Source organism: Sylvia atricapilla, chromosome 10, assembly GCF_009819655.1.
Source record: "Sylvia atricapilla isolate bSylAtr1 chromosome 10, bSylAtr1.pri, whole genome shotgun sequence".
Classification (NCBI taxonomy): Eukaryota; Metazoa; Chordata; class Aves; order Passeriformes; family Sylviidae; genus Sylvia; species Sylvia atricapilla.
Window position 1 is genome coordinate 11916704 of NC_089149.1, and position 24909 is coordinate 11941612.

Genomic DNA, 24909 nt, shown 5'->3' on the forward strand with positions numbered 1-24909 from the left:
CCATTTCATTGCACCATCCAAAGTCACTTATACATATCTGTTTCTAGCATGCATTTATGAATGTTTGTTACCTGTTTCTGCTCTACACAGCATGGCTATGATTTCAGGAGCCCCTTTTATGAAGGCCTGTGGATCCCCACCAATTTCCTGGGCAATGACAGACATTCTTTGCAAGGCTGAAGAAAATGGGAACTGATGCAAAATGGCAATTCCTTCTACTGGGGCCTAGGAGAAAAGCAAGTGCATTACACACTCTAGCAAGGATTTTAAACTCAGACCAAAGAATTTTAGGTCTCTCCTTTGGGCCATAATAAGAAGCTAACTATGTATAATGGGCTAATTAGACTTAGACAGAAAGGACTGGTACATAAAGATGAGATTAAATTTGTGCAGAAATATTTAGCTTAAGTAGTAGGAAAAGTTCACTGACAATTTTAGCAGACTACTAAATGTAATTTACTGAAAGGAATTTACTAGTCCTGTTTCTTTAGTAAGGCTCTGTTAGGTCTTACACTGGTCTTGCAAAGGGAAAATGGTTGTCAGAGAGTGTCCCACCAGTGTATGTCACCAGTAAGGGTCTGACATCAGCCACCAGACTCCACTGCATTCCCCACTCAGCTGAGTTCAGACTGAGTCTCAAGCATGAGGATAGGCAAGTCTCTGAACTGGACAATCTCTAATCCAGCATCCCCCTGTTTCTGGTGTGAGCAGCAAACTTCCCCAGGCATCTGTAATCAGACAGAACAAGGCAATCTCTCTGCAGGCAGTACAGGAGAGACAAAGTGGGGAAGAGCTCTCTTGGACAAGGACACCCAAGCTTTCCTGTACTGAAAGGTAACCCTTACACTGACAGTCTAACTTGATCATGAATGTGAATCTTTCAAGTAACTTACAGTGGTGGCTTTAAGTCCAGGTCTAACTGTGGCATGTGTGGATCCTTGACCTTCAATCTGGTGTCTGCTGGAATCATCTATTACCTGTGTAATGAAAGACAAAAATATTTCAGACTGCAACACCCCTATAGCTGAAAAGAACCTCAAGGTTCCATTTAGAGCTTTTCCTTACCTCTAAACAAGATATCTCATTCATTTCTGGGAGCGCTCTGTCTGATGTCAAACTAAAAACTTCCCATAATGGAAAACTCACTGTGCCTCTTGGCAATCAAATAGAAAGCCTCACCAGGTTCACTAAGACAATGCTGTGCCTTGCACAGCAAATAGACTATGTCCTCTCACTGACAATAAGTCCTTTATTCATTACAACATAATTAAATAAAGAAAAATCTTTAGATATAACATAGACTCAATGAGAAAATAATACACAAGAATTTGTATTACTGTAGAAAGCTCTGCTCTTGAAGTATTCCACAAATCATCTGGGGTTTTTTATATCACAAGTTTTCTTTGGTGTCAAAGGAAACTCAATTAGTCCTGTTTCACAGGAGTTATTTAACAGAATTCCTGAGTTTTTCATAATTTTGATAGGTGCCTGGCTAAACCTGAGATGGCAAAATGAGCTCCCCACTGTTTGCATAACAACAAATCACAGCTTTACCCAGTTAGTGGCCTCGAACATTTTCACATCCAGTGGGTCTCCTTGGATCTTGCCCTCCCAAACAATTAATGAATGACAAACTGCCAGTGCTTTGAATGCTGGGCCCCAAGGTAGGCCATGGTCTGCAGGGAAACTGTGAAGATCCTGAAAGCTAAAGCAAAAGAGAACATAAAAGTTACTCTCAGAGAATACCAAACAACATAAGACTAACAGAAAAAAAGTCCTAAATTGGGAGCAGTTAAGTCCCATCCTGAGACCAGACCACATGCATATTCTGGCGATTTGTCTTCCCCCATGAACTGCTTTTCATGCAGCTATTTAGGCCTATTTAGGTTGGGATATACATGCTCAAACCACGTGTGTTATGCCTAATTAGGGAGTCCAATGGGATTGAGAGAGGAATATATTATTATAAAATACCTTACTTGAGGCTTGTGCACAGATTCTTTGAGTTTTGAAACTCAATAAGTTTTAGCAACTCTGTGTGTGCACATTTCTGGAAATGTAAGTGGGCAAAATCAAGGCCATTGAAAGAGCAGAGTGTCAATCTTGTGGGTAACAGTGACTCCCTGTCATAAAGGGTTGGGGTTACACTGCAGCTTTGAGATCTAACCCAGCCTGTCCCAGCCTGTTTACTGAACACTGTCTGCCCAGACATGCAGTCCCAAATGCCAGCAACAATCTTTTCATATGGAGCAAGACCCCTGGGATAAGGCAAACAATTCATTTTCCAGAGGACCTAGAAATAAAATTTAAAATCTAAACTCGGGGAGCTTCAAACTGCTTAACTGTTTAACAATAACCGTCCTTCAGATTTGGTCCTTTGTCTAGTAGAACCCAGTCACTACCCCAACAAATTCAGATGCCATGGGTGTGTCAAGGAGACTTACCAGTTTCTTTCAGAGGGCAGGAAGCCCCAAAGATCCAGGCCATCTTCTGTTAAGGTGCCAGTCTAGGTTAAAATGTACATTTAAATTAACTTCCTTCATGAGAGCTCCAATAAAAATAAAAACAAGGCTTATTTTAAGAAGTTACTGCCAAGAAAATACCAGCATAGTGCAGAGCAAAAGGGCTACCAGGCAATTCCTAGATTCCTAGAAAAAAGAGAATTTGCCCCAGCTTCTGTTCAGACACCAAGAAGTTAAGTACACAGCACTGGTCATTGTGTTTCTAAAATACAATGGAAATATTCAATCAAACGCCAGCCTCCCACCCCAGCATGGCTCCCATTACCAATAAGAGCATAACCACCACACAGCCATTACTTTGTCAAAGCAGACAAGGTTCAGCTGTCCACACACATTGATCCTCTGTGGACTGATGCAAAAGATGCCCTTTTTCTTCAGCCTCTGTTGGGTATAAATGATTCCTGTTGTCAAGGCAGCTGGCAGAGCTGGTGGGACAGCAATAGTGATGACATCCAAAGCCTTCTTCACCACTTCTCCTGTCTCCTCCTGGCATAATAACAAGGACAGTTATCAGGAAGAGAGTGGTAAGGAATGCTGCTTGCACTGGGTGTAGCCCTCTTCATCCCTCCTCCCCTCCCCTGCAGGTGCTCCAGGCTGTACAGTTTTCTGCCCATGGTCTATCCCATATTCATCTCCATTAGAAATTATTAAGCTTAATTTAATCAAAGGCTTTAAAGCCTCAACACTGCTAAAGAGCAGCCTCCAGGCTTTCATCCATTCTCCATGCAAACAAACCTGTCAGGTAGATTTCACAGCCTCCTCCAAAACACGTGTTCAAACATGCCAACTAGATCATTGCACCCTCAGTCAAACCCATTTTCCCATGACACAGCACACAGGAATCTGCTATTTATATGGGCATTCATCCAAATGCCTACAGGTACAGCTCTGGACTCCATGTTAAGGTAAGAGGTGAGACATATGGGATGGTGCTGAAAATGAGGGCAGAATGTACAAGCTAATGATTTCTTCTGACCTTATGTTCTAGGAGTTGTAAAAGAAAATTGTTTTTACCTGCAAGAAGAGATGTGGAAGTAAGAGTTACATTTGTAAAAGCAATCTGTCATTTGGGAGCTTAGAGGTCAGTGTAAAACTGACTGCCAGGATGATGAGTGTGGGCACCGTTATTCTGGGCAGTTGATATGAATCTTAAAGAATTGAATGCTTCTCAAATTGGGGTCCCAAGACTGAGACACTGCAAACTAAAGCAAATTTGCAGTTCAGAAACACATGCAAACCATCATAGAGATCTACTGTGACTAATTCTGAACTTGGGACTTGGACCACAAATCATGCTGCATTTGATGTACTGAATTTCCATCATGTTCTGGTTCTCCCTTCATGATATTGTCTCAGACCACAGAATACACCAGTTTGATAATATTTTGTATCTATTTTATGTTACAATGTAGTGCTTACCACCCACCTTTAGATAAACCCTCACAGAAGAGAAAGCATTGAGTACATCCTGTGATTCAGCCTTAAAAGATTGACAAGACAATTTCAGCAATTGAGATAGCATCAGCATGTATTTTACAAATTACAATGAGGAAGTTAAATGAAAAAAAAAAAAAGATTAAAAGCTGCAAAGCAAACACAAGAATAAGTTCTTAAACACACTTTCTTTGATATCCTAAGGGGAAATAATCTTCTGAGCCAACTGATTGTAGATTATTCCACAGGAGAAAAATTATTTAAAAGCTGAATTACAGAATCAACCCTGCAACCCATGACATGGACTTTACATTGGCAGATAATTATCATGGCATGAAATGATTTCTTGAAAGCTTCTGAAGTTCTAAATCAAATAGGCTTTAAAATTTGCAGAACTACCATTTACAGCCTATAACTCTTCTCACATTGACCTTGATGCATGAGATGAGTGAACTGTTTTAAAAGGGTTTCAGGAGAACCATTTCTCCTGAATTTAGTAACTCACCCCATTAAGTGCAAATACACACACTGTGTAGATCATTCCAATGGCTGCAAATGCTATGAGGCACATCAGGAACCGCAGGGCATCTCTGTACAGCTTGAAGTTCATTGGTTTAGGGTAGAGAATGGACCTCACCAGATCCCCCTTGGCTGTGTTGAAACCTGGACAGACAAATTAAAATCACTCCAATGGGAAAATATTTCAAAAAATTCTCTGCAAAGAATGGGGGGCTTCAAAATTATTAATAATTTCTAAAATTTATGAAAGATGGCCCAGGTGTTTAATCACTTTAGAGTATGTGAACTTACTTGCAGAATATAGAAAAGAGGTTTTTTTGTCTTAGGGGAAGGATTTTTTTCAATGTCTTAGAAGCAAAGTAATATTCTTTTTCATAATTATATGCTGGCAGTTTTTGTGGAAGTTATGCCAAGCAAAAAGAAACAATGCATAATAACTTAGCCCAGACCAGGATAATGATTCTCCATCTGTCTGTAGTAAATATGGATTAGTTAACTTAATGTGATTTGATACATTCTCAGACTGTTCCATCCAGTGTGAAAAATCATGGAAAAAAAAGTAGAACTCAAGTGTTGACTGACCAATCCGCAGCACCACAGCTTTCACTACTCCTCTGTCATCTGCCTTGGTCTGGATGACCTCTGTTCCACAGAAGAGGACATGTTTTTTGTAATCCTCTGCACAGTACACTCTCCAGGGCTTGAAATTATCAGCTTGAGGTAGGTGGGTCTTTGTAACTGGAATGCTTTCTCCTAGGGAAGATTAGCTCAGATGAGGAAAACTGCAGTACACTTAACAACAGCCTGCTGACTTTCAAATAAGTACCTAGACATCTAGGCAGTAAGTTAAAGGTATTTACTAGAGAAATCAGTTTACAGAAATTTTACTTTTATATTTTGACATCTTCAGAGTAAATAGAACTTAAAGCCTAGCAAACAAACAGATGGCCAGAAAAGAATTTTCCTTTGCATCAGTACAGCAGCTTCATGTAAGAATGAGAACTGAAAGCAGTTCAAGGACTCCAAACCCTGGCTGTAGATGTAGAGGCTTGAATAGAGGCTTGAACTGCTGTTGCATGACTGCCTTTGAATGGCCACAAGTTGTTTACCTAATTTGAACCTCATGTGCAGGTCACTACACATTCCCTCAAGCAGATGGGAACATGATATTCCCTATTTTCCCTCTCTAGTAAAAAGAAGGGCCTCCACCTCCATGCCTGACAGGTGACAAATACTCTATTTATATCACAGCAGACACTAAGGTGAAGAAGAAATATTTCGTGATGGCTGAAGTTTTCTAAATAAAAGGTGTTCCTGGAATTTCTCATTTATATGAAATTTCAGAACTGTCAGTTTCAGTTTGATTCAGACCAAGACCAAATTTAAAGACAAGAAATAGAACTGTGACCTCCTCCTGCACCAAAAATCCTGCTTTCCAGTGACTTCTCCCACCTGGCATGTCTTCCACTGCTACCACAGGAATGTGAGGCTAAGTGTCTGGAGGGCTAGACAGACACTCTACAGGCTGGAGATGTTGCAGCAATGAGACATCCAGTGAGTGACAGAAACCATAGCAGCTAGAGTAAACTTTGGGCCCTCTGTAGGAACAACTTTGCTTCATATCCATTTTCTTTTTCTGTCTTTCTCACTCCTCTCCACTGTCCACTCTTTCCCTTATAATCAGATCATCTCTTTCTAAATGCTGCACCCCAGGAAGTTAGAAAAGGATAACTTGCCCTTCCCAAAGTCCATATTGTCTGTTTAGACAATTAACAACAATTCAGTCTCTATTCTATAGAACCAAAAGAATCCCCTTCTCGGCCAGCTATTGACTGTCTCACAGAAAGGAATGTACATGGTAACACTGTCTGTCCTGTGTCACTGGCTGAAGCCATGGGTGTTCAGGTGGCAAACCTGGGAGGGGTGAGCTGTACCTGTCAGCATGCTTTCATTTACAGTGCACTGCCCACTGACCAGGATGGCATCACAAGGCAAAAGGGTTTTTCCCTCTTTCAAAATCAGCGTATCTCCAGGAACAAGATGGTGTGATTCCAGCTCCTGGAAACCTGAAAGTAACAAGTAATGCAAACTTTGTGTTCTTCATATATTTCTCTGTAGCAAGGGGGGGAAAATACAAGGAAACGGACTCACAGCCACTTAATTGGTATGTTTTGGCTATGTCAACACTGCTTTAAGAAAAACAATTTAGTTTTCCTGACAATTTTCTGCTAAGACTGCACTCAAACATTAATATGTTTGATGTGCCACAACATATTTCTAAGTTAATTAACTCTATGTGCAGAAGTGAGTTAACTGAGCTGAGAAACAGAAGAGGAAAACCACTTTAGAATAAACCCATTACTACACATGCTTGGGTGTGATATAAATTGCTATAGAAACAAAACACATTAGAAAAAAGAAGCACAGAGGAGTCACCTTCCTTATTTCTGCAGACAGTGACCATGATGTTGTTATGAGACTCAACCAGTCTGTGCAGTTTGATGGATTGCTATAAATTAAAGAAGAACACACAAAAGTGTTACATCTTACTTACATGATGCAATTTATCCACTAACAATTATTTCCTTTTGTTATTTGTAGGTATGGGAGCCTTCAGAAACTGGCTTCCGGCTCTACCAGGTACTCTGTGTACAACCACACAGAGAAAGACATTCTCCACCCTAATTACTGAGAGCATAACAAATGTTACAAAGTGAAGCACTGGAATGGGGAAGGGAGGATGTGGATAAGGTACCACACAGAAATTATTATGACTGGGAGGCCAGGCCATTGCACCTGCTACTACACAATGTCACAAAACTAAACCTTTCAGTAAGACTGTGTGCATGTAGTAACATGCTAGCCTTTCCCAGACATTAGAAGTAAACCTGTCTTGTGGAAAATGTGAGGTGTCTCACCTTTCTAAGATCATATACAGTCAAAAATATTGAGAGGAGAGACATGATTATGATGGCAGTGGCATACTCCATGTAATCTTCAGCAAACCATAGACATACACTGAACAGCTGGAACACGTAAAATGGATTTAGGACCTGTTTGGAGAGACAGCAATAGTAAAGAGCTGGCCACATTTAAATGGCTCCCTAGACAGTCTAAGCTGTTGGGAAAGGTCTGATATGAGAGACTTTAAGTATTGTGACTTCTGACTCCTTTGTAATTTTCTTAGCAGTCACTTTAATCAGATCGGGCCATCTTCATCTGACAGAAAGAGCAAATAATATGAACCAATATGATATTATTTGGGATGTGAATGACTCAGCCCAATCCTTGTTTTGTTTGCTTCTTACAAGAAAAGTAACAAAAGTGAGAGAAGAGCAGATTGTGCTGTGAGCATGGAGCCCACATACCATAAGCCCATCACCACAAATACCCTGTTTAGGCCACATATAGGCTGCTCCTGTCTGAAAGAGATATTGATGCTTTGTGTGGTGCTATGCCCAAAATCATGAGCCCATTGGATCTCTCTGCAGCTGTAGGCATGTACCAAGTACTGCTGTTCACTTAACCTCTTTTGATTAAGAGACATTCCTTGTCTGGAAGGGTTTCCAGTGCAGCTTGGAAACCTTCAGTGGCCCTCAGAAGGCAAACGGAATGAGCTCCCAGGACATAGATACATAGAAATACCAAGCAGATACACAGGCATGGGCATGGCAGATAGGAAACAAGGGAGAATGAATGAATTTATGATGACTTCACAGAACACCTTTCCTACAGGATTTGAAAAACAAATGTGCTTGAAGAGTGAGTAGTAGGAAGTTAAATCAGATATAGAATCAATTATGTGCACACATGGCCTCCCAAGCAGCTTAGAATAAACGCAACAGAAATGTTTAACCTCTTTGATGAGTAGTTTCCAAATAGGGATCACTGGAACATCAATAGTGTTTGGCCCACATATAACTCTCCTGTACAGGATAAAGACAGATCAGTCACAGATAAATAGTGACAATGTCACATGCCCAAGAAAATGCAGATTTCAGTAGTCCTGAGAGCTTCTTTTGATTCCAGTTTAAAGGCTGGGAGGATGTTTCTTCAAGAAAAAAAATTTAAATGCCCCTACAGTATTTATGTCAGAAAAGATGGCTCTACCAGCAACATTTACTTATGCAGACAAGAGGTGTAACACAACCTATTAGGCAAATGTTTCCATCACACAAAAATTACTTTGAGACACCATAAACAAAGGGATTCTGCATCTAAAACTAAATGATCCAAACCCAAATAATTTTGCAAGAAGTAAAGAAAGTAAAGAGTGATTAGAATGTAAGATCTGACATGAGCTAAGCTCAGGAGCTGGATTTTCAGTATTCAATCAACTGAAGATTATTTGTCTATTTAGCAGTTTCATAAATACATGTTCTGTAACTTGCTTAATGACACAGTAGTTTATGAGAATAAATTCAGTGACCAGAACTAGTCTCTTTGGAGCCCCAGTGTAGAAGCAAACATACAACATATCTGCACTCTTTCACAGAAACTTCCTCTTGCTCCAAATAAGAACTGCCTAAAGTTAGTTACTGGACATAGTTATTTCCTTATTGACAACAATAACAGTGATAAATACTGAGACACTTCAGTGTCAGACATTTCTCGTCAAAAACTTTGACAAGGAATAAACAACATTCTCTAGCCCTTTTCAATCAATATTTCCATGCATGACTGTTTCATCTAAAATTATGTGCATATTAATAAATACACAAAAAAACCTCCTGGGAAGCTCACCAACAGAAAGAATTTAAATATCTTCGAAATCCATATGTTGAGTGTTCATATTTTAAAAGGTGTACCTGACATTCTGTTCATTGCAGGTGAGACCAGAACCAAATTTATCATGTATATCTGAGCAGGTGTAGTGGTCTTCTAGGACTCTAAAATAGAAAGGGAGTGTTTTCCTCAGGACATTATTCACAAAGACACTTGACTTCCTCAATGACTTGTGCAATCAGTGCAGTGAACTCACCCAGCTTTCTGGAACTGCTTTGCATAGATATTCCAGACATAGCAGATTTTTTGCACTTGGATGGTTTTCACCTAGAAAACAAAACAAGGAGCAAACAAAAATACTCTGAGACTTGCTCACAGGGGTCATCTAGGCATCCTCACAGGATCAAGTATAGATAAAGGAAATTTTATAGGGGCAAGGAGGGAGAGAAGACAAGACTGCATACATTGACCCCCTAGTTGAATTATAGATGGGGATCCCCAGCTCAGTGCAGGTTCCAGTAAGCTGTACAGATCTTTAGGTCTAGAAGTACAAAACAGTGTTCTTTGTGAAGAAAGGAATAATCTTTCCTCTGATCTCACAGAATGAATGTAAGAGATCACTGATGCCATGGTGGGTACAAAGACAGTTCAAAAAGCCTGGCTTCAGCTGACAACTCCCTTGTCTTCTGTCTGGTTTTGGGGAAAGCAGGGGGCTTTGGGCCATTTCCAAGCATAATGTTGAGTTCTTCAGCTAAACAGATGTGCCAACAGACAAGAAAGGCCATCCCAGGATAATGAGTCACTGCTAATGCTAAGCCCTTGCAGACAGTTATCCATTAGGAACACGCTGTCGTTTATAACTTGCAAGAGGAGTCTGTCCTGTCCTGCACAAAAATAACAAAGTCTATTAGAGATAATGGCACTTCCTATCAGCTGGTGGAAGGCAGAGCTATACACCTGTACACATCAGTGATAAAGAAATCAGCTTCAGGGAACTGTCCCTACCCAGTGTAATAAGCATTATTATGGGCCAATGAAATCTAGACTCAACTCATCCACTGACTCAAAATGGAGCTATAACCACAGTCATTAACTTAACAAGAGGTCTGGAGTTAGTATTTTTTTCAATAGGACCTGCAATATCTGCAATGCTAAAAACTGGAATGGGAAGCAAGGGACTCAGCTCCCTGTTGGAAGAGGTCCTTGGACAGCTCTTGGGCACTACACAGAACTCTGTGGACTTAGGTAGCTTAAATGGCAAAAACACTGTATAATTGACTTGTAAGTAGGGGCTTTTGAATTGCTTGGGAAGGATTAAACTGTTCTCTTTGCTGCTTTTGAAATCTGGTCTTTTCTATCTAGATGTTTTGATTGATATGGAGTTCAAAGGGCCTATTATTTGAAGCTGTATTTGGCTTTTTTTCTTCATATTGTGCCAGTTGATTAAACTAGTTGGCACTAAACTCTCCCAGGTACATTAATTATGTCCATAGCATAAATACCAACAGCTTTGCTCACCTGAAGTTGGGTTTATATCAAAAATATTTACTAAAAATTGTTGTAGATATAAAAAGAAATTCTATTAAGTTAGATATTTATTTCCTGAAAGGGAAAATGGATCTTTTCTGAATTCCTTGGTGCAATGCTGTAGTATCTATAATCAAGAGCTTTTCATTTTTCAATCCTATTGCTCACACAAACTCAACATGTAATGCCAAGCAAGGCACATAACTGAACTGTCTGGTACATGCTTTAGGCATGGGATAATTACATTTACTCAGCTCATGAGGGACATGGAGATCTGCTTGGATTGATCCATTGTCTACCTTCTCCCCAGTGTCTCACTGGGATTTCAAATCTATGGAACTGGCAGAGACTAGGACACATTTTTGCAAGAACTATTAACAGTGACTCCCGTTAACCTGACTCCAGCAAATGTATTTTAAAGAACAAATTGGTGCATACAAAGGCAAGGAAGCAAAATATGTTGATGAAACATATCTGGAAATACTGATATGCTCAGGCCCTTTTCTGTTTTATTCCCCATCAGCTGCTTTCATCCCTGTTTTCATGTTACTGGGGCAGCTGCGTTCAGTTCTGCACAGTCTCCTTTCAGACATACAGTCACCCCTAAACTTCCTGACTCCTATGGGAGGAATGGTTTTCTTATTTGGAACTCTGATTCTCCACTGCCACCCCCAGTCTCCTGAAGCTCTCCTACTTATAACATAGGCTTTCTGTCAAAAATAGTGAGAATTCTCATTTCATACCCCCCCTCAGAAAAAGAGAAGAATTTTACAGAGGCAACTACCATTGAGTCCAATTCTCTTCTTTTTCCACAGCTCACTGTGCTCCTCAAGCTGCAAGATTCTTAGCTGGATGTGTTTCACAGGTCACTTTGACTCTATGAAGCATGGCTGAGATTTGCCATCATCTCCCAGATGCTGCAGGGAATACTTTACTTACTTGCAAACTTGGCGTCATTATGGCTTTGCTGAAGATTGAGTCTTCCTCAGTGGCTGGATAATCTGATCTACTTTTGATAAATGTAGACACAGAGATCCATGTCACAGTCTTACGAGAGTAAATCCGAAAATCATCCTAAGTGAATGTAGAAGAGAAGTGTCACAATTTGCCCCAAACACAGAGCAAACTCACTTTCACCTCAGAGTCAATGATTACAGCAGCCTTTCTAGAGCCCTGCTCTGGCTCTTTTTAAGGATTAACCAACAGAAGCCTCCCTACCCTTGTGACTTAGAGAAAAATCATTAGAATAGGAACAGAACCACTGTCCTGTCAAAATGTGAGTACTGCAAATACTTCAGTGACCACAGGTGTGATATTGGGCTGATAAGAATGGAATGTGAACACCCGGGTCAAGACCTAGGACAGGCAAACAGCACAGGACAATCTGAGATGCAGTGACCATGCTGTAAACAGAAGATCAAAAAGAATACAGCACTGTGCTGCAAAATGGATGTTTAATGCCAGTACCTTTACAGTCAATCCTGCAAGCTTCTGCCACAAAATGAGTTCATGACCTTTCCATTTTTTATAAAGTAAGATGAACATTAGAACTGCCTGGCAACAACTGTTGGTAGTACAGTCTGAGAGATTAGAGTAACTACCATAGTGAGTAGCCTCATGCTAAGTTTCTGTCCTAAACACTGAACTACATGCATTAATGCCAATTATAAGACTGACTTATCTTTTGTGTGAGCAATTTTGCAGTTATGAAACTTTTCATTGGAAAAGGGAAGAGTAAAAAAGATTTTTGTGCAAAATATGAGTGCTTTGGAATAATTTAAGTGTTAAAAAAAACTTCAATAATGTTTACATATTTTATTTGCCTGCTTTTCATCTTAAATTAGTCTTTTGAGTAGAATAACATTTATTTTCTAGTATCTTTAATTTAGATTTCAGAATGAGTAGACATCGTGATGCAGATTGAGATGGGAACAGTGAGTAACAGAGGTGCTCATCATTTGAACCAAAGTGGATCAAAATTCAACAACAAAAGTGAGTTAATAGGCTCTTATATTGCAAATGTAGAGATAATGATGACTTAAGAATTAAGGGTTTATGTGAAGCAAAAGATAATTCCAAGGATCAAGTTGATGAAAGTACTTGTATCATCATTAGCAGTAGCCATCACATTTGAGAACTGATATAACCACAATGTAGCAAAACAAAACAAAACTGTCATTTTAACACAAAGAATCATGAAGGGAATCTTAAATTTTCAAACACTCAGAGCATATTTAAGAAAGCTTCTTGATAACAAGGACATACAATATGATTCCTGTTTAATTACACAAAGGATCATTTAAAAACTCATTTGTTTGAAAAGTGCTTGGCATGGCACATCTTTTTAAAATTACACACAAGAATAGGTAATTAAAAATGCAAGCTGAATTGATGATTAAAAAGGGCTACCAAGCCTAATATGATGTTTTTAATAAAAGAAAAAACATAGCCCAGACTATTAGGATGCAGATTTTCTCATTATAAAGTATTCAACAGGCAGATCTGTGGTTTTCAAACCCTGGGATTTTAACTGCAAGCTGCTCTGCTCATTTAAGAAGGCAGCTCAAACACAGAGGCAGTAAGTGATCCATTTTCCAATTGTAAACATTGAACATGCCATTGTTCAGGAATCTTTGAAGCAGAACAAATCAAATTTCTGGAAGTAAACCAACCCTGCCAGCTTCTGGAGTATTCAAGCTCAGCTGGGATTCAGACCCAAGTCTCAGTTTGCTTCTTTAGCGTTGTGGTAGCTTCCATGGAATAAAACCAGGATTTGCATATGTTGGAGTGCTACAGTACAGTCCTCAACAGACAGAGACCTGTATCAGGCAACTGTAGCAAAATGTACCAGCTCTGAAAGCATTAACTGCAGGACTACAAGCTTCTTGGACATGGGGAAAGGCTGATGGAAAAAGAAACACAGAGCCAAAAAAAAACAAGCAGTGTAGGCTTGGCCTCTTCTGTGTACTGATCCCTCATGACACACTTGGACAATGCTGGGGACACTGCTAGACAAATCTTTAATTTGGCCCAGTAGATAAATTTTGGCAGAGAGAGACATCTTCACCAGAGAAGCCAAGTGAGGGAAACAGGATCTGCTGGATATTGCCAAACAAACAGATGCTTTAGGACCTGGAGCACAAGGCTACAATGTAGAAAGCATAGGGATGGTAGAAGGGAGGACAGAACAGATGACTGTCTTGAAACCACAGATATTATGGGTTTTATCACTCCAATGTCTCTCACCTTGTCTGATGAGCTGTTACCCTCCATTCCCATCATCATCATACACATAATTTGTGGAGTACTTCGAAGTTCTTTGGATCAACAGTGGTACACACAAGATATTATTACAGGAAACCAGCAATGTAAGAAATTTCAGCTAACTGGATACCTTACAGTTAACTCACCTTCCAAATAGCTACCTACTAGGGACTAATTAAAATATTAAAGGAGGCACTTACTGTTGTTCTAAGCAGAAAAATATCTGCTTCTTCCAAGCTGCATCGGATGCAGTTTACCCACACATCCCACTCTGGCTTCCAGTAAAACAGCAGCCTCAGAGCCCCACAGGACAAGATATACCCAGCAATGCACAAGGCCTTTCGGCAGCCTTGAGTTTTGTAGCCAAATATGTCCTGTACAGCAAAGAGAAGAGGAAAATCATTACTATTTCTCCTAAAGAAATGCCTGGAATACTATACGTTGCTGTTATTCACTGTTCTCCCATAGGTAGTGTTAGGGAAGGTATTATGAAAAACAGGACATAGAATTTTTATTTGGCTGCTTTACAAGTCTTAAACATTATTACCAAAAATTTGCATCTTCAACAGAACTTTTCATCCACCTTCACAAAATCCAGATCTGACTACTATTTCTTACGTAGTTGTGAAACTCTGCATGAGACACTGTTTTGTGTGTGCATGAGCAGGAATGATAACAAAGTATAACTTTATTCCAAGTCAGGAATTCAGATTTGACAGTCAGCATTTTTAAGGGTCAGACAGCTGCAGAGCTTAAGTACATCTGCAGCAGGGAATGAGTGATCAGTGGTGAGTGATCAGTGCAGGGCTGCTGCACTAGAAGGGCTGCTCCTCTGCTTTAGCAGTGCTCTGCACTAATGCACCTACACTTTAGAGACTTAGCCAGTCTCTCTGCTTGGTGCTGAATGACACTGTGTGTCTGCATCAGCTGGAGCTGCTGTGCACAACTTGGCGCAGACACAGCTTTTGTAGCTGTTACCCTCTTTCATGACAACTCCAGCATGGTGATTCTGGAGTTTGTCAATGTGCCACTGGCCTAACATAGAAATAATAATAATAATAATAATAATAATAATAATAATAATAATAATAATAATAACTGTTAGTAAGAACATCTAATGAACACTTGCAGAATGCTTTACACGTTCAGAGGGCCAAAGGAAGTTACTCATTTTAGTTGTATGAGTAGGTATTATTATTCCATTTTTAAAGCTGAGGAAATTGTTACACTAAGGCAAGGTGACTTGCCCAAAACATCAAAGAGATGTCTGTCAGCATTACATTTCAAGAGCTTCAGGTCTTGGAACCATGGCCAAATTTCCTCTCAGTACTGCTAGCAGGGACTTAGTAAACATGAAATGAAATGTATACAGTGAATTTATAGAGAAGACGCAACCAAAGATAAGATGGGAGATTCCACAGCTGCAATTACATCAGGTGACCATGAGAATTTGCTAACATAAGGGTTAAGGTTCCTCAGTTCCCTTCTTCTGAGCATATCTGCAGCAACTGTGCAATCTGCTTCTGAGGATCAGATATCTGCAGCCGCAGATATTGCAAGATCCATTTATAAGGTGAGAAGAAAAGGTAATGTAATTGTAAGGATGACTAATGCATAATTCCTGGTTCTGTGCTGGTGTCTTTGCTTGTTATGTGAAATGCAGGCCCTGCCCAGTGGTTCCATGCGCTGCCCCGGCACACCTGCTCTGTGGCATTCTCCAAAAGACAGACTGTCATCCTAGGCAATCCCCAAGAGGTTTCCAAGAGGAAGAAGTTGGCAACTGTGAGGAAAAAGTATGGTAAACAACACAGGAAAGTGGCCTGCACTGCACAGGACCTGGTTATACCACCTGTGAGATGCACACACAGCATTTTCAAAGGATTCTATAATCTCTGAGCAGATCCAGAGAACAAGGCAAGTCTGCAGCAGACAGAACAAAGCCCATGGAGGACAGCAGACAGGCAAGCTTGCTAGGAGGTAGTTGGTGTGGCAGTCATGTGCAATTAATATTCACATGCTTCTGTAAACAGATAAAGAATCTCCATTCAACTCTCTCTAGCTGTAAACTTAACAAAGAGGTTAAAGAAATAGCATCAGCACCAGCATACAGAATAATGCATAGGATAATATGAACTTTTCACAGCAATTGCTTACTAGCTTGTCAGCAAGGCAAAGGATGTCCCAAGGAGACAGAGATACCTAAGGGAAGGACTGTTAAAAGAACACACCTTCGGACTTCCTTCAGTATATGGCTGGACCTGGAATAACTGGAATAGTGTTTTTCAATTGGGATGGGCATGAATATCAGGGTGGGGAAGAACAGGATTGCTGCCATGTGCATCTTGCTTCTACCCATGAATCACTCCTTTAATTTTCAGGTTTTGTGTCTTACACGCGATGTCTGAGAAGTCAGCAAGGCTGTACTAATAGAATTAAGAAGAGAGAGAGTGGGTGCTCTGTGTATGATTGGCAGATATTTGGGGTCATCTTCAGTTGGTAGTGTTCTTCTCCACTGAAATGTTCAATGGTTACTCAACTGTGATACAACAACATAACCACAAAACCAGAGCAAACTCTGTATTTCTCTGTATTTCTGCCTAGGAAACCATGCACCAATAATGAAAATATATATATCTGAGTCCCACTATGCCAGCATATGTTTTAAAGCCCTTTTTCCAGAGTAGTTTCAACTCAAAAAGTGATTTGAATCCATACATTCCAAGACACTCCTCAGAAACAAGCACGCTTCAGTATTCCTCATCTTGAAATACAGAAGAGAGGCAAACAAGAAAAATAGCTCATCTTGGAAGAAAAAACCATGCTCTTTAAGAAATCAATTACATTGTGTGCTGGATCTTGCTGCTTCTCACAAGGGGCTTTCCTGAGACAGACAGAGAGACAGACAGAGGGATACCATCGAGCTGTTCTGATCCTTCAAGGTATGATTTGCCATAAGAATAGAGATGTTGGTTCAGGTTTGTTGGTTCATGTCTTGACAAGTACGACATTTCTGAACATAGCTGTTCAGGAGTTCTACAAAGGAGTAAGATGGGGAAAAATAAACATAAGATGTTAACTGATGCATCTAGATGTCCATGAAGGAAACTACTGCCAAAGCAAATAATTTCCCACATTTGGAAATGTCTGGAGCAGTTCACCTGGGCCACGTCACTGAGAAGCAAAGCTAGGCAGGGAAACATACTGAGCTCCAAATCTGACTAATGCCAAAGTTCCCTGAGCCAGAACCTTTCAAGCTTAACTTCAGTACAGAATGTTCTGTTAGGTTGAGGAGATTTTTCTGGCCCTGTGCTTTCAGCTGGAAGGATTATAGAAATGAATGCTGCATTCATAAAGAAAAAAAAAATACATTAATAACTCCTTGTTGAAGCAGAAACTTCTCACTTGTCAGATAAGTCAAAATGAATATCTTCAGAAGAATTCTCAAAACTATTATCTTCCACAAAAAAGGTGAATATTAGACCCATAAGAGAGGTATCCACAACGTGCATGAAGAAGGGAGGAACAGGCACACACATGGTGCAGGTTTGTTTAGCCACATGAATGACTTACAGTAACTAGAGTTTAGAAATTCTTGAAGCTTGTATAGGATTCACTTGGCCTCTGCAACAAAGATCTCCAAGCAAATGCACGTCCACTATGGCAAACAATACTTTCAAGGCTGGCAGAAGTTTTGGTGAGAGGACTGCAGTGAGAGCATGTCTGTCAGGTTAGTTTTATGCAACTAAGGAAATAACCTCTGCTGTGTTTCATTTCATTGTGCCGGTGCAGACATGCTTCTTTTAAAGAGAGTCTGATAAATATAGATTTGCACCTCGACCAATTTTCTAATGCAGGAACAAGTCTTTAGAGTTCAATGGCTGCATTTTACATGTAAAACAGTTCACAGTCAAATAATCTGGATTCTTCAGTGCACCAGACTAGGAAATGGTGGAAAATAAAGCGAAGATTAGCTGTCTGTAAGATTCCAAAGGGCTTTTCATTATCTAATAGGAGGTAACACCATCTACAAAATAAACTGGTATACAGTGTTCATCTCATGTCTATAGAATAATTTTTAATAAATTGTAGTGTATAGTAAAATTTTGTTTCCTCATCTGCTAACACCCCTTTTCTCTTGAGACTCACAATAGTCAAAGGAGTGACTGTAAAAAAATGGCTTGACTGTGAGTGAAGGGTCTAAGAAGGGGCCAGGATTATTGGATAGAAAAAGCTGCTAGACCTGCTCAGTTGGCAAGTAAGGTTCTTAGCTCCTTTTACAATCACACAAAGCCAGCATTCAAGGCCATATCACTCCAGTGTCCAGCATGTGTTTGTTACTTATGTTTAAAAGAAAAATTGCCTCTAACTGCCAGGTCATCTGCATAGCAGAATTTAAATGCAAAAGTCAAACAAATTCAGGCACGTTTTTCTTTGATGAAAACAAAGCCTGTAGCTACCATCAAGGATCCTAAACAGTGGTTACGAATGGTCATATTTCTGGCAACTCCAACACCAGGTACCCTATTATGAACAACCTGTTGCTATAACAACAGATAATAGGATTAGACTTGAAAGACTGGCTAAGTTTCACAAGCAATTTAATAACTGAATCTCATTCTTAGCAACCAGAACCTGTTTCATCAGAGGTTTGTTCCTGTTCTCTCTGAAACCAGTAGTGACATTCACTATTGTTCCATTAGCAACAAGACTATCCCTTTCAGATTTTATTTCAATTTTAAAACTTATATTTTTCAAATTCAAAGTATATAAAATTCCTGTATCAGATTCCCTGCATCTCAAAGGAGGCAGACAGCTGCCAAGATGCAGCAATAAACTGGGGTTCACCAGCTGACTGACTGCAGCTCTTCCATTTCTTCAGCCACAAGCAATGGGGGAACATATGCTGAAGACAAGCTGCTGGCAAATCCTTCCCAAAGCAGTAGCCAGTCAAAGTCTATCACAATCTTTTGCACTGCAAGACTTTAGCTTCACACTTTAGGTTTTGTGCAAAGAGAATGATTATTCCCAAGTGTGCAGAGAGGAACATCAAATTGGCAAAGAACATGAAGCTGTGGTTTTCTGCCCTCTTCATATTCTACAGGAAATGTATTTTTTCTCAAGATCTTCAAGCAAACTTTTCTGAAGAGAAGCATACTATTTGCCCACTCTGAGGCAAGCTGCTGTGTCCAGATATACTACTAAGTATATACTACTAATTCTACTAAGATATTTCTGGTACTACAAATGGTTATGAAGAGTTTGTCTGATGCTCTGAATATACTTTGCCAAATTTTAGCTGCAAAGCAGAAGAGTGAACTTTCATTCAAGCAAATGTTCTGCAGCAATTCTAAAATAATCCCAAAGACATATACAAGGATATACAAGGATCTAAAAGGTTTGATTTCCTAAATCAGATTGATTACTCTTAAATCCAGGACCATCTAGCACCTCAGCTGTACCAAGAAGAAAGAAGCTGTATCAGAAGAAAACTTCAAAGCATTTCTTCTTATTCCTCAGCAAGTTGGACAGCTGGCTCAACACAGGGAAGCATTGCACATCCAGAGTTCAAATTAATTACTCGCATGCTTTCAGATTACTTGAACTATTCCACTCTGGAAGAACAGGCACTTGTACCGTGTCAGCTGTTATGTTATTAGACCAAGAGATCTGATCTTGTTTCAGAAGTCAAGAACTGCTTGTTAATAATTTGGTTCAAGTAGATTAAACTGACTGTTGAAAACAACATCAAAAATATTTTTCATGTCTTTGAATTTAAAAAAATAATTCTCTTTACTTCATGTATTCTTCACTCTACTTAAAGAGAACCTTCTTTTTCTCTTTCTTCACAACTACTCTCATTTACATAGTACTTTCTTTTTTCCTTTCATACAAATACACGCATTAGCTGTTCTCTCTCTCTATACACACATTGCTTTTTTTCTCATCCTCTTACAGGACCTCATACATCCTCAGGGGTATCTTCCTCTATCTCATACATTTTTACTCTCTTACATCTATGTAACAGATACACATGCATTCCTGCCTAATTTAGCATAATTTGGCTACAGTTTTAATTGCATTTTCTACTCAAGTGCTTTACAAGTCTTTTTCATTCAATTTCCATTTGGGAACCCAGGTGAATGAGCACTGATCATACTCACTGCAGGCAAGGAGAGCATGGAAACTGCTCTCCATGTCATCCAAACATTCTGGATTCACAGTGAAGACGGACTCAACACTGGGCACACATAGCAGCTTTGCATGGAAAACATCAGATTCACAGTGCAGATTCCTAAGCACCAGATTCAGGACACACGGGTTTGGTATGATACTAGTGAGAAGCAAGAATATCCTTGGTATAACTGGCTCCATACAAGCTCAGCTTGGGTGTCCCAGCAGTGCACAGCTGGAAGTGAACATTCAGGGTACAACCGTGTGACTGTACACAGCACCAGACAATCCACTTAAACCTAATTAGCTCCAGCTCAATTCTGGCATTGCTAAGAGACAGCACTAATAGTGGTGAGAGCACGACAGGGCGTTTATAGTCCTAGAAGGACAGGGCAGGGTGGAGCAGAGGCACAAACCCAGCAGCTGTTTGGAGCTGGGGAGCAGTGGCACATCAGCACCAGGGCTAGAGCCAGGAGTGGGGTGCTGCCAGCAGGTTTAGTAACTGGGTGGCAGAGCCAGTTGGGTTCTGCATTGCACGGAGCTAATTATTCCCCACCCTCGGAGCCAGTGCCTTGTGCTTCCTGCACTGCTCAGCTGATGCTGCTGGGTGACTCTCTACTGCATTCCCCAGGTTTGCATTATGCAAAATGTGGCACCTTCCCTTCCCTGGATGACTGAGGGAGCTGTCTGAAAATCTACATTTTTCTTTGCAAGATAACAGGTATCCATGCTTGCACATGACACAGTCTCTTTCACTACAACAGGAACCTCAGTGAGGAGATTTTGAAGATTCCTGCAGGATTTCTGAAAGTAAACAGTTGTGTCAACTTGTAAGTGACTGTGTTTCAATAGCTTTGCTATTGAAATCCTGCAGGCACTCACAGCAGTGCTCCAGTGGCTCTGCAGCACAGGAATTTTGAGAAGCATTGCATTTACCAGATATGCCTAAGAACTGTTGTTGTACAGCTGCATCATGGATCTGATATCTCCAGCAGAATACAGGAAAGGTACAGAATCCATGTGAATAGCTGACTCATAACACACAGTAATGTCAAAGCAGTTCAGAAGCCCTAAATTCACTTCAATTGCATGCTGACATTACTATTTAAGAGCATTGCCATGCAGGAGACCAGAGATTTTGTGTAAACATAGGACTTATTTCCAGATGTTACAAAATGCAGGCAAACACATTTCTCCCTGTGAAACTCTGGCAAGAAACACAGTAGTTCTATATTTAGGAATCCCAGCTTCTAAGAGAGTGTTGGCAATTCAACAGACTGCATTTGCCAGTAATTTATGCAAACATAACAGGTGTTTCTATGTTTTGGAGAAAGCCAAGGTTTCTAGTTCTCTAACTGGAGCTGATCCTGGAGATACAGCTGTCAAATGGTTGGGGATGCCAGTCTGGCCCACCCCTCAAGCTCATATTAAACCACCTCCACCTAGATTTGTAATACCACATGAAAAATCTGTTGAGCCATCATCCCCTGTTGGAGGGGATAACTGGTGAAACTGAATGGACACAACCAACCTTATTTTTATTCTGCTAAAAAAATAAATCCCTTTCTAATGTATGTTTCTGCCAAGGAAACATCCCATCTAGCAATAACTCAGTTACAGTCTGTAGCATTTTATTGCAGAACAGGTGCCACCTTCTGCTTCAAGCTGAGAAAGACCTAGACAGAGATACAACTCACCATCTCATTCTCTTCTCCCTGGTTAAGCTGTGCATAATGGTTCTTGGCAGGATTTTCCCCCATGAAATGACCCTCTGGAGACTTTCTACAGCACCCTCAGGACAGGTCTTCAGCATAGTGTGCTTGAACTTCTACATTGAGGAAGTGCTCTAAGTACACACCTTCCTTATAATTCTGATGATGTTTGAAGTAGGGAGCTCCTCCCTCTCTGGGGTTAGCAGGTAACACTATATCCCTCCTCCCTCCATTCTGTTGCTGGAGTTTTGCAATTGTGAGGGTTCATGCAGAATTCACTCAAAAAACAATGCAAGAAAGAAAAAGTTCAATCTTACAAGTGTTTGCCACAATATAACTCCAGAGCATAACTCTGGTAGGTGCAAGCAAGTGTTGCTGGCACAAAACTTTTAGGGGAGGGCAAGAGGGGAGTATTTTTCTTCCAGAGATTATGGAATCACTGGAGACCAGGAGTGTGTCCAAATAAGAAACAAAATAGGCATTGCTGTTGTTAACACTCTTAGCAACCAGTCTGAACTAAGCATCCAGCAGTGATCCCCACATATGCCATGGAAAATAAATCAAGCTCTGGCACTGTAAAAAGGGGACCCAGTTTGTGCAGATGGATTTATGCATATGGACTGTGTGTCAGAATTCAGCTAGGTAGGACCTGTAATCAGGACCTTTATTCATTATTGAGAATATCCTCATAGAATGTCTTCTGTTCTTGCAATATAGCTTTGGGAGACATCACTCACTGATGTTATTTACTCACTCTTGGGGAAAACTGGAGTTTCCCACTGATGTCAGTAAGCTAGATAAGATGTCTCTGACCTTTAAATCAGAGCCAAAAGGAAGCTGGCAGGAAAACAACACTGAGAGTTTTACCACCTCCTTTTTTGGGGGGGCTGCATTTCTTGATTAGTCTTGTGATTCATTCCCATTTCACTACTATTTCCTTGTACTTTGCTACTTTTTAAGAAGTTACACAAGAAATACTTTAGGAGTGAGGTCAGGAAAGGCAAACCTGTTCTTCCAGCAAGTATATTAAGAAAACTGAAACATTACTTCTAGGGTGACTGAAACAGATCAAGAGGTATCAAGTTAGATCCTATTCCTCAGCATTTTGCTGCCATGAGGCATGGACTTGTACAAGCAACAAGAAAGAATACTGCATATCCTCCAGCAGGCAGGCTCAGAGAAACTGAAATGCAGGAAACAGAGAAGAGGAAATGAAAGAAAGAAAATCAGGTCAGTTGATACAGATGTGGACCTATGCACAGCACGGGAACAGATGTGTTTGAAAATGTTGGTGATAAGCACTGGAGCCAAGTTGTTCCGCCTTGACACCTACCACACTTCCAAAAGGAGTCCAGAACAGAGGCTGGACTGACAAGGATATATCTGTACTAAGCTGTGTAAGGGTGATTTATTGCACAAGACCAAAGTTCTCTCCAGACTCAACTTCAGTGCTACCCTCTCCTTCCTCCCACTGCAACTTGCTCTGAGCCTCTCAACTTACCATATTATTCTTCTGAGACCAAGCAAAGGGAACTCTAGTTATTATACAAGAGTCACAGTATAAACTAAAACTTTGAAAGAAAGAACATGATAAATTCCATTTCTGATAAATCTGATTAGATGGGGGAAATGAGCATTGCTATCTAGAAGCTGTAACAGACAGGAAACAACTACAAAGGTACCTTTTCTAAGGCAGGCTGACAATTTTGGGAAACGACTCATTATTTTGGGAGGCACCAGGGTTGAAAACCAGGACTGCCACATGCACTTTTTCTGCCTGGTCAGCTTTTGCTGCTTTGCCAAACATCACCCTTGCTCTTTCTAATGTCTGTAGCAGACTAGGGTGCAGCAGGGGTCCTTGGTTGCTCTGGCACAGAGATAAGAGATGCAGACATCCCACTAAAGCAGGAACTCCAGGGAAGAATAAAGGCTCATACAATCTTCTCACTATTTGTAGTTTTATTCCAGCTCCAAGGAGTTCTGCATTCCTAGAGAACACCCTTGTAAGAGTATTTATACCTTCAAAACTGAAAACGAAGACAAAAAAATGTTAAAGGTGCAAAATGTTCATCATTTGCGTAATCTGACAATCTGTCATGATAATTCTTCACAGTATTAACCTAGAACCAAAAAAGATGGTGACATTTGTTCAATTTCTTAAGCATGTTCATAATCGCCTGAAGAAAAAGCAGCCTGAACTGGAACCTTTAGTTATATGATGCTCTCTACTGTTTGGAGTAAGAATTACATGGTCTTTATTAATTAAAAGTTATTTTTAGCATGTCCTAAGGAGTATCACCATTCATATTTTTAAATTGAAACTTGCCTTAAAAAAAATATACGTAAATTACAAAAACAACTGGTCAAGCTAAAATATAAAAGTAAAGTAGGACTTAAAATATAGTCCCTTAAACTTATAAATAAATAGTCACAAAGCTAAGGCAAGCAAGAGAACACGTGTCTCACCTCACCCCAACAACTTTTATCTCAGTCCTAAAAATACATGTATATATTATGTCATCCTTATGCAAGTAATTTTGCTTTGAAAAATCTCACAGTATAAACAGAAGTCTGACCTCTAAAGCACCCCAAATCTCATTTTCTGTTTCTCAGCATGTAACACGCAATTTTGGCCACATTACAGAAAGGAAGCTGTGAATCAGCTGTTGACAGTCCACAGAGCACCGAGAAGAATGACAAAGGAATCATAAAATATGGAAGAGGTACTTAGTATTGTTCTATCTAAAGAAAAGGAGACTGAGAAGAGTCATGGCAACAGTCTTCGAACACATAAGTGGAGAATGTAATATTATCCATGTCCACTGTGGACTTGTTACAAGAAAGATTCAGATCAGGCACAAGGGAATATTGCCTATTAAAGTCAGCAAGCACTGGCATTGCCAGGTGAACACTCCAGTGTCTGTGGTGTTTAGTGGCACGCACTGCTCCGAAATGACCTAACCAGAGGTGATCCTGTGTGAGGGGAGACGGATGGGGCTGATGAGCTCTTCTGGTGCCTCCACTGCTTCCTGCTT

The 24909-nt window shown here is 40.2% G+C and overlaps 1 protein-coding gene across 1 annotated transcript in view; it reads right to left on the minus strand.

Moving 5' to 3' along the window:
• Positions 1 to 21953, minus strand: part of ATP13A4 (ATPase 13A4) — a 35582-nt gene extending 13629 nt beyond the window's left edge. The window contains exons 1-16 of the mRNA XM_066325988.1: positions 21860 to 21953; positions 14192 to 14365; positions 11667 to 11801; positions 9457 to 9527; positions 9284 to 9364; positions 8332 to 8401; positions 7394 to 7528; positions 6912 to 6984; positions 6410 to 6541; positions 5058 to 5228; positions 4462 to 4619; positions 2820 to 3008; positions 2445 to 2506; positions 1555 to 1705; positions 894 to 977; positions 72 to 225 (exon numbers count right to left, since the gene is read on the minus strand). Coding sequence (XP_066182085.1) covers positions 72 to 225; positions 894 to 977; positions 1555 to 1705; positions 2445 to 2506; positions 2820 to 3008; positions 4462 to 4619; positions 5058 to 5228; positions 6410 to 6541; positions 6912 to 6984; positions 7394 to 7528; positions 8332 to 8401; positions 9284 to 9364; positions 9457 to 9527; positions 11667 to 11801; positions 14192 to 14365; positions 21860 to 21922 — 1903 coding nt within the window. The 5' untranslated portion in view covers positions 21923 to 21953. The remainder of the gene's footprint in view (positions 1 to 71; positions 226 to 893; positions 978 to 1554; positions 1706 to 2444; positions 2507 to 2819; positions 3009 to 4461; positions 4620 to 5057; positions 5229 to 6409; positions 6542 to 6911; positions 6985 to 7393; positions 7529 to 8331; positions 8402 to 9283; positions 9365 to 9456; positions 9528 to 11666; positions 11802 to 14191; positions 14366 to 21859) is intronic.
• Positions 21954 to 24909: the final 2956 nt, after the last annotated feature.